At 38.3% G+C, this 16,601-nt stretch overlaps 1 protein-coding gene and 1 pseudogene across 1 annotated transcript in view; one reads left to right on the top strand and one right to left on the bottom strand.

The window, feature by feature from the left end:
• DOCK7 (dedicator of cytokinesis 7) overlaps positions 1-16,601 on the top strand; it is a 225,709-nt gene that overhangs the window by 18,418 nt on the left and 190,690 nt on the right. Inside the window, exons 2-3 of the mRNA XM_047085104.1 lie at positions 7,394-7,499; positions 16,339-16,514. Coding sequence (XP_046941060.1) covers positions 7,394-7,499; positions 16,339-16,514 — 282 coding nt within the window. The remainder of the gene's footprint in view (positions 1-7,393; positions 7,500-16,338; positions 16,515-16,601) is intronic.
• On the bottom strand, positions 730-1,322 carry LOC124515992 (nicotinamide riboside kinase 1-like; annotated as a pseudogene).

Raw genomic sequence — 16,601 nt, forward strand, 5'->3', positions numbered from 1 at the left:
TCTCTGTATTTCCTGTAAACTGGGTGTTAGATGTATAGGTTTGATTTAATTCAGGTTAAACATTTTTTTGGCACAGATACTTAGGAGGTAACACAATGTTGCATTTCTTTAATCTATTGTTTTCTTTTTTTTTCTAGTAAATTTTGATTTATCCAATGTGACTGCTATTCCTAAAAAAGCCTTTATTTGCAGGAGGTAGGCAGTGGCATTGGATGGTAACGAATATTAAAAAAAATTACAAGTAGAAAAATATCACCGTGCATTATATCTAAGGTAAATGCTTTGTGTTACTTGATATGTGTGTATATATACACACACATTATACACGTTTGTATTTGTATGTACAGAGACACATATATACACAAACACATCGACACATACAGACATGATAGATTGCATATATACTGGATTGTGATGTAAGCCTTATTTTGTACTCTGGGTCCCATTCAGAAAAGTTTGACAATCATTAGAGAAACTGACTCATTGTTTGTGAGCTATGCTGTATCTCTGCACCCCTTGGAGTGAGAACAGCTTATCAAGGTAAATTCCTATACCAAAGGTATAGACCACTATTTACTGTTCCACATATTGGGGAAACCATGTGTGATAATACAAATGAACCAACGGCTGTCATCAACCAAACTACATATTATGTATTGTTAAAAGTTCTTAAACATACTCCTTTGAGTTTCCTAATTCATTTCAGGAAGGATTTAGTCCACTCCATCTTTATGTTGCTACTTGCAAACACTTTTGCTTTGCTAGTTCTTATAGTAGATCTTCATACATTTGTGGAAAGAAGTCCTCTTCAGATTTTGTTCTGCCTAGGTAAACCATTTCCCACCTGATGTCTCCATTTCTTGTCTGTGCTTTAGATAGATGGGCCACACGTGGCCATCCAAGTACCCTGGAAGGGTTTGGAGGCTCGTAGACCTTTGTACTCTTCCTCCCCTTAACGTTCTTCATATGGAGTGGTCAGAAAGTAGCTCCTATGTTCCATAGAGTGTCAGGGGCTTATAATTAAAGAGAAGGAAGCCTTCAGTGATTAATATGGGAAATCCCTTAGCATTTCCACAGTCTGTTGATACCAATGAGTGTCTTGGGCTTTTCATCCAGCAGGAAATGGTGGACATCATTTTTTCCACATTAAGTGCTTCAAGCATGTCATACTGCAGAAATCCATTTGTATTTGTCTCTATCTCAGACTGTGGCTTAAAGAAATCATCCTGAGATATGATCCTGCAGTTTGGGAGATGTTTCTTAGCCAGTGTTATCTTCCTGCCATTTGTCATACCACTAATTCCAATGACAAATGTTTTCATAATTACTTTTGAAAATCACGTCTTCCTAAAGTTTCCAGGTGCCAGTTTGAGTCCTCCCAGGCAAAGCGGCAGAAATGCTGGCCAGGTGCATACCTGTCACTGACCCACCGCAACCCCCAAAGATTGCTAACTGTGAGGCTCACGGCCCCTCTTTCCACATCCTTACCGGGTCAGAGGTGGCCTAGATCTAATCGATTGTTTTTTTTATTTTGCTCTTCATTGTCGTTAATGCCAACTATACACAGTGGTACAACTATGATTCAACCCGTCAGTCACCAATCTTGGGTTTGGATAGTCATAACACTGGAGTATCTATCAGCTGCTCTTTTCCATTTTCTTTTGGGGATTTTTAGCTAGTCCTTTTTTGCCTTGTCTCTGATGTATTCTCTTACCTGATATATTGCCTGGTGTATCCTTCTACCCTTCCCTTCTTCTCTGACTTTTATGTTATGTATAAACAGTGCCAGTTCCAAGAGATCTTATTTTCTTCTTTGACATAGAACATTGTGGCTCTTTTTTGTGACTTTATAGGAAAAGCTCAACTAAACTCTTTTTTATTTTTGTCTAAACTCTCCTTACTCCTCTTTTTTGTTAAATTGTATTTATTTGTTTTTAGATTTATTTTATTTTTTAAGTAAGCTCTACGTGGGACTTGAACTTAGAACCCTGAGATCAAGAGAGGTTAAGGTCTACCAGACTCCCCTCTCCTTACTCATCTTTACTAAGGTTTTACTTCTGATCCCATGAAGAATGACTAGAGATGAGAGAAGCCCAGATTGGTCATTCTGGAAATCATACTCAGATGGGGCATCTGAAAGTGGGAGGAGATTAGAAGAAAGATTAAATGCAACATAATTTCCTTCAGGATGTGAGTCCTTGTTGGTTATTTCCAATATCCTATGGTGAATGACCTTAGTGAGTGCTTTCTCTTGTGAAAATTATAATGCCTGTTGACATAATGAGGGAGCTTGTGGAAATGGAGAGAATTGATAAGAAGGCAAATAGGTCAAGTATTCCATCATGTTCTTTTGGGTGGGGAAGACGGTATTCTCTCATAAGTTAGGAGCATGAGTACCTATGGAATTTTTGATTTATTCTTTCCACTTTGCAGTTAATATTAATAGCTTATTAGAAGTAAAAAAGGCTTCCCTGTATTTCCCTGCTATAGAGCTATCACTAGGAGTAGGAAAAATAATTATTGGAAAAAGCAATCTACAGTAGTCTCCCATTATCCACAGTTTTACTTTCCGTTGTCAACCTCAGAGAGCAGAGGATTCTCCTTCTGACCATCCAGCATGTCTCATTTTAGTAGTAGCCTAATGTCACGTTGTAGTGCCTACAGCATTCACCTCACTTCGTCTCATTATGTAGGCATTTATCATTTCACATCACAAGAAAAAAGAATACAGTACAATACGATATTTTGAGAGAACACATTTATATAACTTTTATTACAGTATATTGTTTAATTGCTCTATTTTATTAGTTATTGTTAATCTCTTTGCCTCACTTCTAAAAAAATTATTTAAATTCAAGTTAGTTAACATACAGTGTAGTACTTACATATAACACCCATTGCTCATCCCAACAAGTGCCCTCCTTAATACTCATCATTTGTAAATTAAACTTTTTCATAGGTAAGTATGTATAGGAAAAAACATATAGATAGGGTTCAGTATAATCCAGAGTTTCAGGCATCCACTGGGGGTCTCAGAACTATTCCCTATGGGTAAGTAAGGACTCTTTTATGATAAAGGACTTTAACTGATATAGGAACTATATTTATTCAGCATTTTTTTTGTCTTGAATACTTCGGGCCATAGTGTGGTTAAGAGATTTTATTTCTTGGGAAAATTTTCTCAGTACCATTCCATGAAATCTTTTCATGCAGAGGGTATCAGTATGAATACATCCCTTGTTTGGGCAATATTTTTATTGCTATCATAGCCCATATGGAAATGGTTTTTATTTTCAAGTTACTACTAATTTTGTTTTTGGGGGAAATTTTGTCATATAGAAATAAGACAAATATTTGTAGCATGAGGATTATCTTTTGTTGTATGTCTCTTTTAATAAAGAAAAGATCATCTCTTTTTGAGGAAACCATATTTCACTTAAGTTTCACTGCTTAACATCTTCTGAAAACAGGATATGTCTTCCACTTAATTGATGGTATGGTGGTTAATTGGCAATTTTTTTTTTTTCTTAGCTGTACATGAAGTAGTAGCAGGTCTTAACAACTAATGACATCCTGTGTTTGATAAAATTCAGATTACTCATGGTTTAGCCCCAGAAACAGTGAGGTAGTGCTGAGATTGGTAGACCAAGTTGAACAGCTCTGAGGAAGGGAGACACAGAATATTTGTTCTATGTTGCCCTACGAAAAACTTTTTCATATTCTCATCTAAGTCTTAAAAGAATCAGGAGATTTTAAGGCCTTTAAACTAAACACAATAGGGGCGCCTGGGTGGCGCAGTCGGTTAAGCGTCCGACTTCAGCCAGGTCACGATCTCGCGGTCCGTGAGTTCGAGCCCCGCATCAGGCTCTGGGCTGATGGCTCAGAGCCTGGAGCCTGTTTCCGATTCTGTGTCTCCCTCTCTCTCTGCCCCTCCCCCGTTCATGCTCTGTCTCTCTCTGTCCCAAAAATAAACGTTGAAAAAAAAAATTAAAAAAAATAAAAATAAAAATAAACTAAACACAGTAGTGAGCACCCATAATATAGGCTTCATTAAGAGGACTAAAGGAAATTCTAAACTGAAATGAACTTTCTTGTCTTCTCACATCTGGTGGAAAGTACAGAGAATTCCCTTCTATATTTCCCCAGCAAGTTTCCCTTGTTATTAACATCCTGAGTTAGTGTGGTACATTTGTTTTAATTGATGAGCCAATATGGATACATTATTATTAACTACAGTCCTTAGATTACGTTGGGTTTACTCTTTGTGTTGTACATTCTGCAGGTTTTAACAGATGTATAAGGAATCTATCTACCATTGTAGAATCATACAGAATAGTTTTGCTGCCCTAAAAATTCCCTATGCACTATTTATTTGTCTCTTCCTTTTCCTCCCCATTCCAACATGGGCAACCCCTATGTTTTTTAATGTCTCCATAGTTTTGCCTTCTCAAGAATGTCACATAGTTGAAGTCCTACAGTAAGTAGACTTTTCAGACTGGATTGTTTCACTTGCAGTATTCTTTTAAGGTTCTTCCATGTCTTTTGTCACTTGATATCCTATTTCTTCTTGTTGTTGAATAATATTGCATTGTATGGATGTACCACACTTTGTATATCCATTTACCTACTGAAGGATAAACTTCTAGGTTCCAGCAGTTATGAATAACGAATTAGTTTTTTATAACACACAAAAATGTTCTTTTTTTAAATTTTTTTTTTTCAACGTTTATTTATTTTTGGCACAGAGAGAGACAGAGCATGAACGGGGGAGGGGCAGAGAGAGAGGGAGACACAGAATCGGAAACAGGCTCCAGGCTCTGAGCCATCAGCCCAGAGCCTGACGCGGGGCTCGAACTCACGGACCGCGAGATCGTGACCTGGCTGAAGTCGGACGCTTAACCGACTGCGCCACCCAGGCGCCCCAGAACACACAAAAATGTTCTAAAGTACCTCAGATCACTGAGGTAATTCAGTATCTTGAGATTGAAAGAAAAACTTTTTCACCTTTGTATGAAAAGTTTCTAATTGAGTAGTAGGCTCAAAACAGTGCTTGACAAATGTGTGGAATGATTGAATATGAAAAAAGGAAAGGGGTATGGAAGAGAAGAAAGAGGGGAAGATTGTATCATAAATTTGGATAATTTTTGGAAAATGAGATTTTGTAGAAATTCAGCTGGAAATTTGAACGCGGACCAAGATGCAAAGGGCTCTGAATTCAGAGCATGAGAACACTGCAGGACGCAAGTATCATCAAGCTGGCCCAGAAACCAGGTCATTAGACCTGTTTCAGCTGATTTGCAGTAAAATGGTAGGAGAAAGTAGGGTTTAGATTTTGGAAAAGAGTAAAAAAAAAAAAAAAGCAAAACCCAGAAGGCTAGTTTTGTAAAATAAGGAAGTGGCCAGTTGGTGATCGTAGTGTAGAAGTTAGATAGTGACTACAGAAAGTTAATTGCACAAAATCTATGGATAGTGGTGTTTATTTTATGTTGTGTTATAATTCCTTTTTTGGGGGGTTATAATTTCTATTTAATAAAAATGTTACTAATGCGGGGATGTTATTTATTGGATTTGGGACTCACTGAATATTTTGCTTTATAGTTTTGGAAAATGTAAGGAAAATGGGAGACTAATGAGGTATAAAGTCATTTGAATTTCTTTTTTCTTTTTTTAATATTTATTTATTTTTGAGAGAGAGAGAGAGAGAATGAGCAGGGGAGGAGCAGAGAGAAAGGGAGACACAGAATCCGAAGCAGGCTCCAGGCTCTGAGGTGTCAGCACAGAGCCCGACCTGGAGCTTGAACCCACGCAATGTGAGATCATGACCTGAGCTGAAGTCAGCTGCTTAACTAACTGAGCCACCCAGGTGCCCCAAAAGTCATTTGAATTTCTAAAATATTTCTGTTTCAGAAATGCTATTTCAGTAAATTTGAAATACTAGTATGCCCCCAAGGGTCACTAACCAGCTTGAAATTGTGGAACTTTTAAACTCTAATCCTAATTCAAATAAAGATTCATCTGTTGTATTATGGTAATTCTTTTGTGATTTACTTCATTTGTCAAAAAGTTCAGTAATATTGTATATTTCATAGGGCTAACCAGTCACCTGTTTTGAGTGCCATATGCTAAATATTTTAGGGAAAACAATGGTGAATTAAACACTGCCTCTTTTTATATAGAGTGTATATAAAATGTGGAAAAAATAACTAGGAAGGAGGAAAATGCATTAGATTATAAATGAAAGTCTTTCAACGTTTATTTTTTATTTTTGGGACAGAGAGAGACAGAGCATGAACGGGGGAGGGGCAGAGAGAGAGGGAGACACAGAATCGGAAACAGGCTCCAGGCTCTGAGCCATCAGCCCAGAGCCCGACGCGGGGCTCGAACTCACGGACCGCGAGATCGTGACCTGGCTGAAGTCAGACGCTTAACCGACTGCGCCACCCAGGTGCCCCTAAATGAAAGTCTTAATGAAAGGTGGAATTATTTTTGTTTGGGGTGAGCTATCATAAGTTTGTATACAGTTCCTGTCATTTAGGTTTTACCCTTAAAACTAGTTAAGAATTGAATTTGTGGATACAGGACAGAAACAACATTGTGGAAAACAATTTATGTTCACTGACAAGAATTTAGGAAAGGACATGCAAGGCTGGAACCAGGTGATTAGGGTCAGATCGTGGAAAGCCATTAATGCCATAGTATTAAGGTGATTTTTTGTTACTTAAGTAAAAATAGGGAATAGTTTTCTGGGGCATGAATGAAGAGCTAACAATATTAGATAGGAAAGAAGAGTTTTTTTCTTCCTAATTCTTTGTTTATAAAATATTTTAGAATTTTATATCTTTAAGATATGCACATTTTAATATATATATCTTATTATAGTTTCTTGCTCTGTCGTAAGCCAAAATATGTTCCCTGAAATGCCATATACAAAAAAAACCTTCTGTAAGTTGGCTTTCACTTTTGTGTCCTACATCAGCATAAAGATGTTGTACTGTAATTATAGGCAGTATTTACTGAAATATCTTACAAATTTATGACCCTATTGATACTCTGAGATTTTGTTGGTTTTTAAATGGATATTTAATATACTTAGTTTCTTACCATTTTAAACTAAGTTGTTTTCTTTTTAATTTTTTTATATGTTTATTTCTTTTTGAGGGAGAGAGAGACAGACAGTTGGAATGCAAGCAGGCAAGGGGCAGAGAGAGAGGGAGACACAAAATCTGAAGCAGACTCCAGGCTCTGAGCTGTCAGCACAGAGCCCTATGCGGGACTCGAACTCATGAACCACAAGATTATGACCTGAACTGAAGTTGGACGCTTAACCGACTGAGCCACCCAGGCTCCCCGGTTGTTTCTTTTTAAAATAATATATTTGCTTTCTTTGTTGTAGAACTGTGGCTGCTGAAGTCAGGAAGCAGATCTCTGGACAATACAGTGGTTCTCCCCAACTGCTCAAAAACCTCAACATTGTTGGTAATATATCCCATCATACCACAGTAAGTAGCATATTTAAAATATGGGATGTTACTGGTGTGTTACTGACGAGGCCATGACAAAATAGTGGAAAGACAAGACCAATGGATTTTGGGTTCCATCATTAGTCTCATAAACTTACTTGTTGCTACCCCTGTCTTTCCTGAAATTTGAGTTGGAGAATAATGTTAGGAGGTGTGATACAGGTGTTGATTTCTGAGTCAACTTTGAAACTTTACATTCAGGATTTATCAACTCTGGAACTTTATAGGTAAGACTTCCCAGATCCAAGTTGATTCATTACAGGAACCTTTAGGAATCTGTTCTAGAAATAGTTACTGAAGGCAGCATTAGATAAATATGTGGATTTGTAGTATTGTATGTCCCCTTTAATAGAAGGGAATATACAATTATTGAATCATTGCCTTAACCAGGTGCTATGTCAGAGACATAAACATGTTTTTTTTCTTTTTTTAAAGTTTTATTTATTTATTTTGAGGGTGAAAGGGGGAGAGGGGCAGGGAGAGAGGGAGAAAGAGAATCCCAAGCAGTCTCTATGCTGTCAGTATAGAGCCTGATGGCCTCCGTCTCACAAACTGAGATCATGACCTGAGCCAGAATCAATAGTTGGATGCTTAACCCACTGAGCCACCCAGGTGGCCCTAAACGTGGGTTTTCTTATTAAGGAAACTGGCATGAGGATAATCAATTTTGATAAAAAATGGATACTTATTAGAGTAAGAATATAAATTAAAACTATGCCTCTATTTGTCAAAAATTAAAAAAGTAGTTAAGAGTGACTTTTGGGGGCACCTGGGTGGCTCAGTCGGTTGAGCGTCTGACTTCGGCTCAGGTCATGACCTCACAGTTCGCGAGTTTGAGCCCCGCATCGGGCTCTGTGCTGACAGCTCAGAGCCTGGAGCCTGCTTTGGATTCTGTGTCTCCCTCTCTTTCTGCCCCTCTCCCGCTTATGCTCTCTCTCTCTCTCTCTCTCTCTCTCTCTCTATCTCTCTCTGTCAAAAATAAATAAACATCAAAAAAAATTTTGGGGGTGCCTGAGTGGCTCAGTCGGTTAAGCGTCGGACTTCAGCTCAGGTCGTGATCTCACAGTCTGTGAGTTTGAGCCCCTCATAAGGCTCTGTGCTGACAGCTCAGAGCCTGCAGCCTGTTTCAGATTCTGTGTCTCTCTCTCTGCCCTTCCCCTGCTCATGCTCTGTCTCTCTCTGTCTCAAAAATAAATAAAAACATTAAAAAAAAAAAAGTGACTTTGGTGGAATTATGTATTTACACTTATTTTTTTAAAGTTTATTTATTTTTGGAAGAGAGTGCGTGCATGCGTGTTCAAGCAGGGCAGGGGCAGAGAGAGAGAGGGAGACAGGATCCAAAGCATGCTCTGCGCTGACAGCAGAGCCCTATGCGGGACTGGAACTCAAAACTGTGAGATCGTGACCTGACCTGACCTGACCTGAAGTCAGAGCCTTAACCGACTGAGCCACCCAGGTGCCCTATTAACACTTCATTTAGGTACTAAACGGTACCAATTATTGAAAAAAGATGGTATGACAGAATATAACAGTTTGATTGCCTTGTAATGACAGGTTTATAATGTTTGTGTTTTTAAAAGTTTTAAAGATGAAATTTAATAACAGTTACATGCTGTTTGGAGAAACTTTAGAATATATGGATTTCTGGGTGATTTCAATGTACATGGAGGTGATTCTTTTAATACCCTCTCAGAATCTTGAACTCCTTTTCTGTACTGATAACCTATGTCTCGTATCATACCTCAGCTACTCACTTCCATAGTCATACCTTAGATTTGGTCATTATAAATAATTTTAACCCCTTTGTAATCTCAGTTTTATGCTTCTTACTCTCTGGCTACTACGTCTTATCTTTCTTGCTCTCTTGTTTTAGTATCCTGACTCCCAGCTGTCTTTCACCCCCACCAGAATCTAGAATCCATGATTCTACTAACTTTTTCCTGCCCCTCACCTTTCAATGTTTTCTTTTCTTTCCTTACCAAACTTAAATTATTTGTTGATCGTCATAATTACTCTCTTGCATATACATACCCTTGAGTTCCTTAACTGTCATCAGCACACCCAGAAGTGCTTTTCAAATCCAGCTCTCTGCTTGTTTCATACCTGCACTTAGCTGAGTGTGGCTCGAGAAAACACAATCCCATTGACTGGTCTCAGTTTATGACCACTCACTTACGTTGGCTTTAATATTTCCAGGCAAATAGTATATTTTCCTAGTCCATTCATTCTCCTACTGTTTTAGTTGACTTATTTCATGCCTCCTTCTCTTAACCCCTAATTGCTGATTCCCATTTTCACTCCTAGGATGACTTGGCTTCATATTGCACTTGTGAAAATTGAAACAGTCAGAAAAGAACTTCCACATACTCCTACCAGCATTTGTGTTCACCGATTGTCATCTGTACCCATGTAGTCTACCTGTTTATTTGTTACTCTAGATGAACCAGTAGTGAACAAGTGGAGGGATTAGTTAATCCCTACTTCTCTGTTATTCAAATACAGTACTTTAAGAATTCTCTCTTCTCTTTTATCACCTTTGCTCTTTATTTTCCTGATCATTCCCATCAGTATACAAACACACTATTATTTCTCCCATGAAAAAAAATCCTGCTTTTTTGCCCTACATTTCTACCTGTCCCCAGCCTCCAGTATATCTTTGCTCTTCTTTGCAACACAGTTCCTTCAAAGGGTTGTCAGAGCTTGATGACTGCAATTTTTCTTCTTGCATTCTCACTGGTAAAGTACTTTTTTTTTTTTTTTTTTAATTTTTTTTTTTTTTTTCAACGTTTATTTATTTTTGGGACAGAGAGAGACAGAGCATGAACGGGGGAGGGGCAGAGAGAGAGGGAGACACAGAATCGGAAACAGGCTCCAGGCTCCGAGCCATCAGCCCAGAGCCCGACGCGGGGCTCGAACTCACGGACCGCGAGATCGTGACCTGGCTGAAGTCGGACGCGTAACCGACTGCGCCACCCAGGCGCCCCATTAAAGTACTTTTTTAAACTATGAGAATCTTTAAACCTACACAGAAATAGACTAGTGTAGAGATTGTTATTTTCTTACTTAACCACAATGCTGTTATCACACTTAACAAAATTAACAGTAATTCCTTGGTATCATCTTATATACAGTACATGCTAGATTTCTTTGATTATCTCATAAATATCTTCATAGTTGGTTTATTCAAATGGAGATCCAAATAAAATTTATAGATGGGATTTAGTCTTAGATCACTTGTGTTAAAACCAAACCAAAAACAAACAAAGCATTTTCTCCCTCCCCCAACTACTACTACTACTACTTCTTCTCCTCCTCCTCCTCCTCCTTCTCCTTCTTCTTCTTCTTCTTCTTTAACTTTTTAATTTTTATTTATTTATTTTTTTGAGAGTGAGAAAGAGAGAGAGCAAAGTGGGGAGGGTCAGAGAGAGAGGTAGAGAGAAATCCCAAGCAGGCTCTGGAGTGTCAGTGTAGAGCCTTTTGTGGGACTCGAACTCATGAACTGTGAGATGTTGACCTCAGCCAAAACGAAGAGTCAGATCCTTAACTGACTGAGACACTCAGCGCCCCTGCCTCCCCCAGCTTCTAACTTTGTTTGATTTTATGCCATTGACTTGTTGAGAAAATCAAATTAGTTGTCTTATAGAATTGCCTGCCTTTTGGATTTTATGTTTGCTTTTTTGTAGACTTGTTTCTGTATCATTTCCTGTAACTGATTAGATTCTGGTTCAACCTTTTTGAAATTTCTTCCCTTATAGACTCATTCTTCTATCTTCTGTATTTCTTATAACTGTTTAGATTCTGTTTTTTTTAACAGCCTTATTGAGTTTTAATTCACATACCAAACAATTCACCCATTTAATTGACAAAATCAGTGGATTTAATATGTTCACAGAAATGTGCAACAGTCTCCACAGTCAATTCAGAACATTTTCATCACCTCAAAAAGAAACTCTTCAGCTTATCACCCTTGTGATAACCCAGTTTTTCCTTTCAGTTCTGTTAGTTTTTGTTTCACATAATTTATAGTTATTTAGTACATACACCTTTAAGATTGCTGTGTCTTCATGTTGGATCATAGCTATTATCATCAGATAATGTCCTCCCCCCCTTTTTAAAGTTTATTTATTTATTTTGAGAAAGAGAGAAAGAGAGTGTGCACAAGGAAGGGAGGGTCAGAGAGAGAGAGAGGGAGAGGGAGAGAAAGAATCCCAAGCAGGCTCTGTGCTCCATTCTGCAAACTGTGAGATCATGACCTGAGCTGAGATCAAGAGACACTCAACTGACTGGGCTACCCAGGCACACTGGTAATGGCCCTTTTTATATACTACTTTGCTTTGCTTTGAAGTCTACTTAACTGATGCTAATACAGTGACTTCTGCTTTCTTTTGATTAATGTCTGTATGGTATATTTTTTTCCATTCCCCTATTTTAACTTCCTTATATTGTCTTATTTGAAGTGAATATTTTGTACACCACACAGGTGGGTCATATTTTAAAATTCATTCTGTCATTCTCTTTTGATTGGTGTATGTAGATCATTTACATTTAATGTTATTATTCTGCTAGGGCTTTAGTCTGCCATTTTAACTTTTGTTTGTTCTCTCTGTTTTTTGTTTTTCTGTTTTTTTTTAATCTTCCTGTGGGTTACCTGAACATTTTTTATAATTCCATTTTGATTTATCTATAGTGTTATTGATTGCATATCTTTGTATAGCCTTTTTAATGGTTGCTTAAGATATTATATGCACATAATTTAATCACAAAACTGGTATTGACATTTTACCAATTTAGGTGAAGTCTAGAAATTTTATGTACCTTTCCATCCCTTTACCTTTATTGTACTATATGTAGACCTCCTTAGATAAGCAATAAGAGGAAGAAGTGCCTTGTAAGAGGAAGAAGTGCCTTGTTATTACTGCATATGAGTAGTCCCTATGTGGTCTCCACTGACACTGTGGGGGTGGAAGGCTCATACCTCCCAGGAGGTATGAAAATCTTAGTTCCCTCCTCTGATTTCTGTGATACCGTGCTTGGTGAGGAGTGTTGGATGCCTTGTTACAGCTTTGTGAGGGTGAAGTCTAGCTTTCCACTTGGCCTTGCTTGTGTAGATAGGGTGGGTCCACAGTTTTTCACATTGTGTTTGGCTGCAGTAGAGTGATTATTGTCTAAAACTTTTCTATTTTGCTTTGTTGCCCCTTTCTTGGTCCTTTGGCTGGGAAGAACAGGATTTTGTTGGGGCTTCCGCTAACCCCAGCTTGCATCATCTTTTTTGGTGTTTCTGGTTTGTGAGCTTTTCTAGCTACAATTCTGGAGTACATAAGGCAAAAAGAAATTTTAGGTAACCCACTGTTGTGCCATTCCTTGCATTCCAAGATCCCTGCTGATTTGCCTTTTTCTCTACCTTTTAGAGTCTTGAAAAAAATGTTTATTTTAGAAAGAGAAAAAGAGACAGACAGACAGGGTGTGAGCAGGGGAGGAGAAAAAAGTGAGAGGGAGACACAGAAGCTGAAGCAGGCTCCCGGCTCTGAGCTGTCAGCACAGAGTCTAATGTGGGGCTCGAACCCGCGAACCATGAGATCATGACCTGAGCTGAAGTCAGAAGCTTTTAACCAACTGAGCCACTCAGGGGCCCCATACAGTCTTTTTTTTTTTTCAGTTTATTTATTCCGAGATAGAGACTGTGCATGAATAGGGGAGGGGCAGAGAGAGAGGGAAAGGAGAGAATCCCAAGCAGGCTCCGCACTGCCAGCACAGAGACCAACACTGGGCTCAAACTCATGAAACGGTGAGATTATGACCTGAGCCGAAACCAGGAGTCGGACGTGTAACTGACTGAGCCAGCCAGCTGCCCTTGGAGTCTTCTGATGTTTATTTTATATAGACTGTCCAGGGTTTGTAGTTTTAATTAGTGGGAAGAATAGGGAAAAATATGTCTACTCCATCTGCCAGGAAGTGGAAGTGTGTCTTTTGTGACTTTGAGTGTTTAACACTTTTTTATGTGCTAACTGGCCATTCCTCTATCTTCCTTTGTGAATGTCTTATCAGCTTTTCTCCCCCATTTGAGAGGTGGTTTGTTCTGTTATTATTGAGATGTAGGATTTTTTTTTTTATACTAAAAAAAAATTTTTTTTAATGTTTATTTATTTTTGAGAGAGAGAGAGAGAGACAGAGCATGAACAGGGGAGGGTCAGAGAGAGAGGGAGATACAGAATCCGAAGCAGTCTCCAGGCTCCGATCTGTTAGCACAGAGCCCGACATGGGGCCGAACTCACAAACTGTGAGATCATGACCTGAGCCGAAGTCGGAAGCTCAACCAACTGAGCCACCCAGGCGCCCCGAGATGTAGGACTTCTTCATATATTCTAGACACCAATCTCTTGTTAAATATGTTTTGTGAATATTTTCTCTCAGTGGGGCTTGTCTGTTCATTTTCTTAACTGTCTTTAGATATATCAGATTTTTCTTTTATGATTATTTCTATGTCATGTCTAAGAAACTTTTGCTTACTCCCAAATCATGAAGATGTTCTCCTGTGTTTCCTTATAGCAGTTTTATGGTTATAGTATTTATATTTATGTCTATGATCCATCTCAGTTTGAATATATTGTGATGTAAAGATGGAGATTCATTCCCCCCAATATAGATATCCAGTTTTTTCAGCAATTTGGTTGAAAAATATTCCATTTCCCTATTGAATTGCTTCTTTCCCTGTATTAAGAACACCATGATAGTATATTATGTACTTGAGAGAATAGGTAAGATAGGATGCTTATGAGAGAAAACCCATGAATTTAAGAACTTGAAGACCCCCCCCCCCCGCTTTTTTTAAGTAGACTCCATGCTCAACGTGGGGCTTGAACTCACAACCCTGAGATTGAGAGTTGCCTGCTCTACCAACTGAGCCAGCTAGGCACCCCTTGAAGACGCATTTTAAAATTTTGCTCTGTCATTTGTGGCTCCTTTATTTTCAGGAGTTTGACTTCTTTGAGTACAAATGCCTTTATTTGTAGAATTGAAATACTGATTATCTCTAGCTTACAGGGTTTAGGAGAGTTTGAATGAAAACACATGTCATATAATAATAGCTACTGTCTTTGAGTGTTTATGATATGCTAGTTATTTATTGTTTTACTTAACTGTCTTTAAAATGTTGCTTTACCTGTTGCTAGTTGTTCAGTCCAAAGCAGCATAGATTAATGCACCTCTATTTAGTAACATATACCTGCAAGTCTCAGTGTTTTTATCCAGTTGAACATCCTGTGAAATTACATGTTCATATTTTCATTGTTCTACAACTGCACATTTGTTATATAATTCTTCATGGTTTTGCTTGAAAATTTTTTCTTGTGTCAGATAGGAAATAGAGTATCTTATTAAAAAGTATAATTTCATTGTGGCTAAGGAATTCCGAAAATATTCTATTATTGCTAATAGATACTTTTACTATTAGTTTCCTGTGGCTGCTGGAACAAATTACCACAAACTGTGTGGCTTAAAACAACAGAAATTTATTCTCTCACAGTACTGGAGTCCAGATCCTGATATCAGTGGGAAGAAATCAAGGTTTTGGTGAAGTTATATACACTCCCTTCAGAGGCTTCCTTCAGAATCAGTTCCTTGCCTCATTCAGATTTTGGTGGCTGCTTGAGGCCATATCACTTCTGTCTAAGGCCAGAATCTTCAAATTTCTCTTTGCTGTGTCTTCATATGGCTTTCTCCTCTGTGTGGTCCAAATAGCCTCTGTCTTCATATGAAGATATATATGATTGCACTTAGGACCCACTCATATTATCCCCAGAATAATATCCCCATTTTAAGATCCTTAATCATATCTTCAGATACCCTTTTATTTGTATTTATTTTTTATTTTTTGTCATCTAAGGTCCATGGGTTGGGATGTGGAGATCTTTGGAGGACCATTTTCAGCCTACCACAGACTGGTTTATGTAGTTTTACTAGAATAATTAACAATAACAACCAATAAGGTAAAAGCGCTGCTTAGAAACTTAGCAATGACAATTTCAAAGATATAAAAAACAAAAAAAGAATCCTTCTGAAGAGCGTTTTGTCACTGTATTCTAAAACTGTTAATTATCTTTACCAATTTTATGTGAGGGGAATGGGCAAAATCTAAGCCAGAAGATTGTAGTATGACCCAAAGAATAAACAAGTAGAAGGCGGCCAACACTTTGTGGTTTCTTTAGTGCATCTGGCTGAACTTCTGCTGACATTTTATTTTATCCTTTTTTTTTTTTTTATGTTTATTTTTGAGAAACAGAGCATGAGTGAGGGAGGGGCAGAGTGAGAGGGGGACAGAGGATCTGAAGCAGGCTCTGCACGGACAGTGGCAAGCCCCATGCTGGGGTCAAACTTACCAACCGTGAGATCGTGACCTGAGCTGAAGTCAGATGCTCAACTGACTGAGCTACCCAAGTACCCCTTATTATATTTTTAAAAATGTTTATTTATTTATTTTGAGAGAGACACAGTGTGTGTGTATGCATGCACGTGTGTGATTGGGGGAGGGGCAGAGAGAGCGAGCCCAAACGGGCTCCGAGCTGTCAGCACAGAGTCCATTATGGGGCTCGATCTCAGAAACTGTGAGTTCATGACCTGAGCTGAAAACAAGAGTCTGGTGCTTAATAGACTGAGCCACCCAGGTGCCCCTCTGCTGACATTTTAGAAGTAACGTTTAGAAATGACTACAAAAATGTGTATTTTTTAAAATAATAAATTTCTTTTGCTTAAAGTGTAAAATTTTCACATCCACCTCTTCTTTTCTACTCACCTCTCACACCCATCCCTCTTTATAAAATAGGTGCCCCTTACTGAAGCAGTGGATCCGGTGGATTTGGAAGAATACCTCATTACTCATCCTTTAGCTGTGGATTCTGGGCCTTTAAGGGATTTGATTGAATTCCCTCCAGATGACATTGAAGTTGTTTATAGTCCTAGGGACTGTAGAACCCTTGTTTCAGCTGTACCTGAAGAAAGGTAAGGAGACATTTATCTATTTTTGATTTTAGTGTAACTGGAAAGATTACCTTTCTTGATTTTACTTGGGTCATATTTCTTGTGGTG

The sequence above is a fragment of the Lynx rufus genome, unplaced genomic scaffold (genome assembly GCF_022079265.1).
Source record: "Lynx rufus isolate CCGP_SWC_20201006 ecotype Redwood Valley unplaced genomic scaffold, mLynRuf1.p SCAF_2, whole genome shotgun sequence".
NCBI lineage: Eukaryota > Metazoa > Chordata > Mammalia > Carnivora > Felidae > Lynx > Lynx rufus.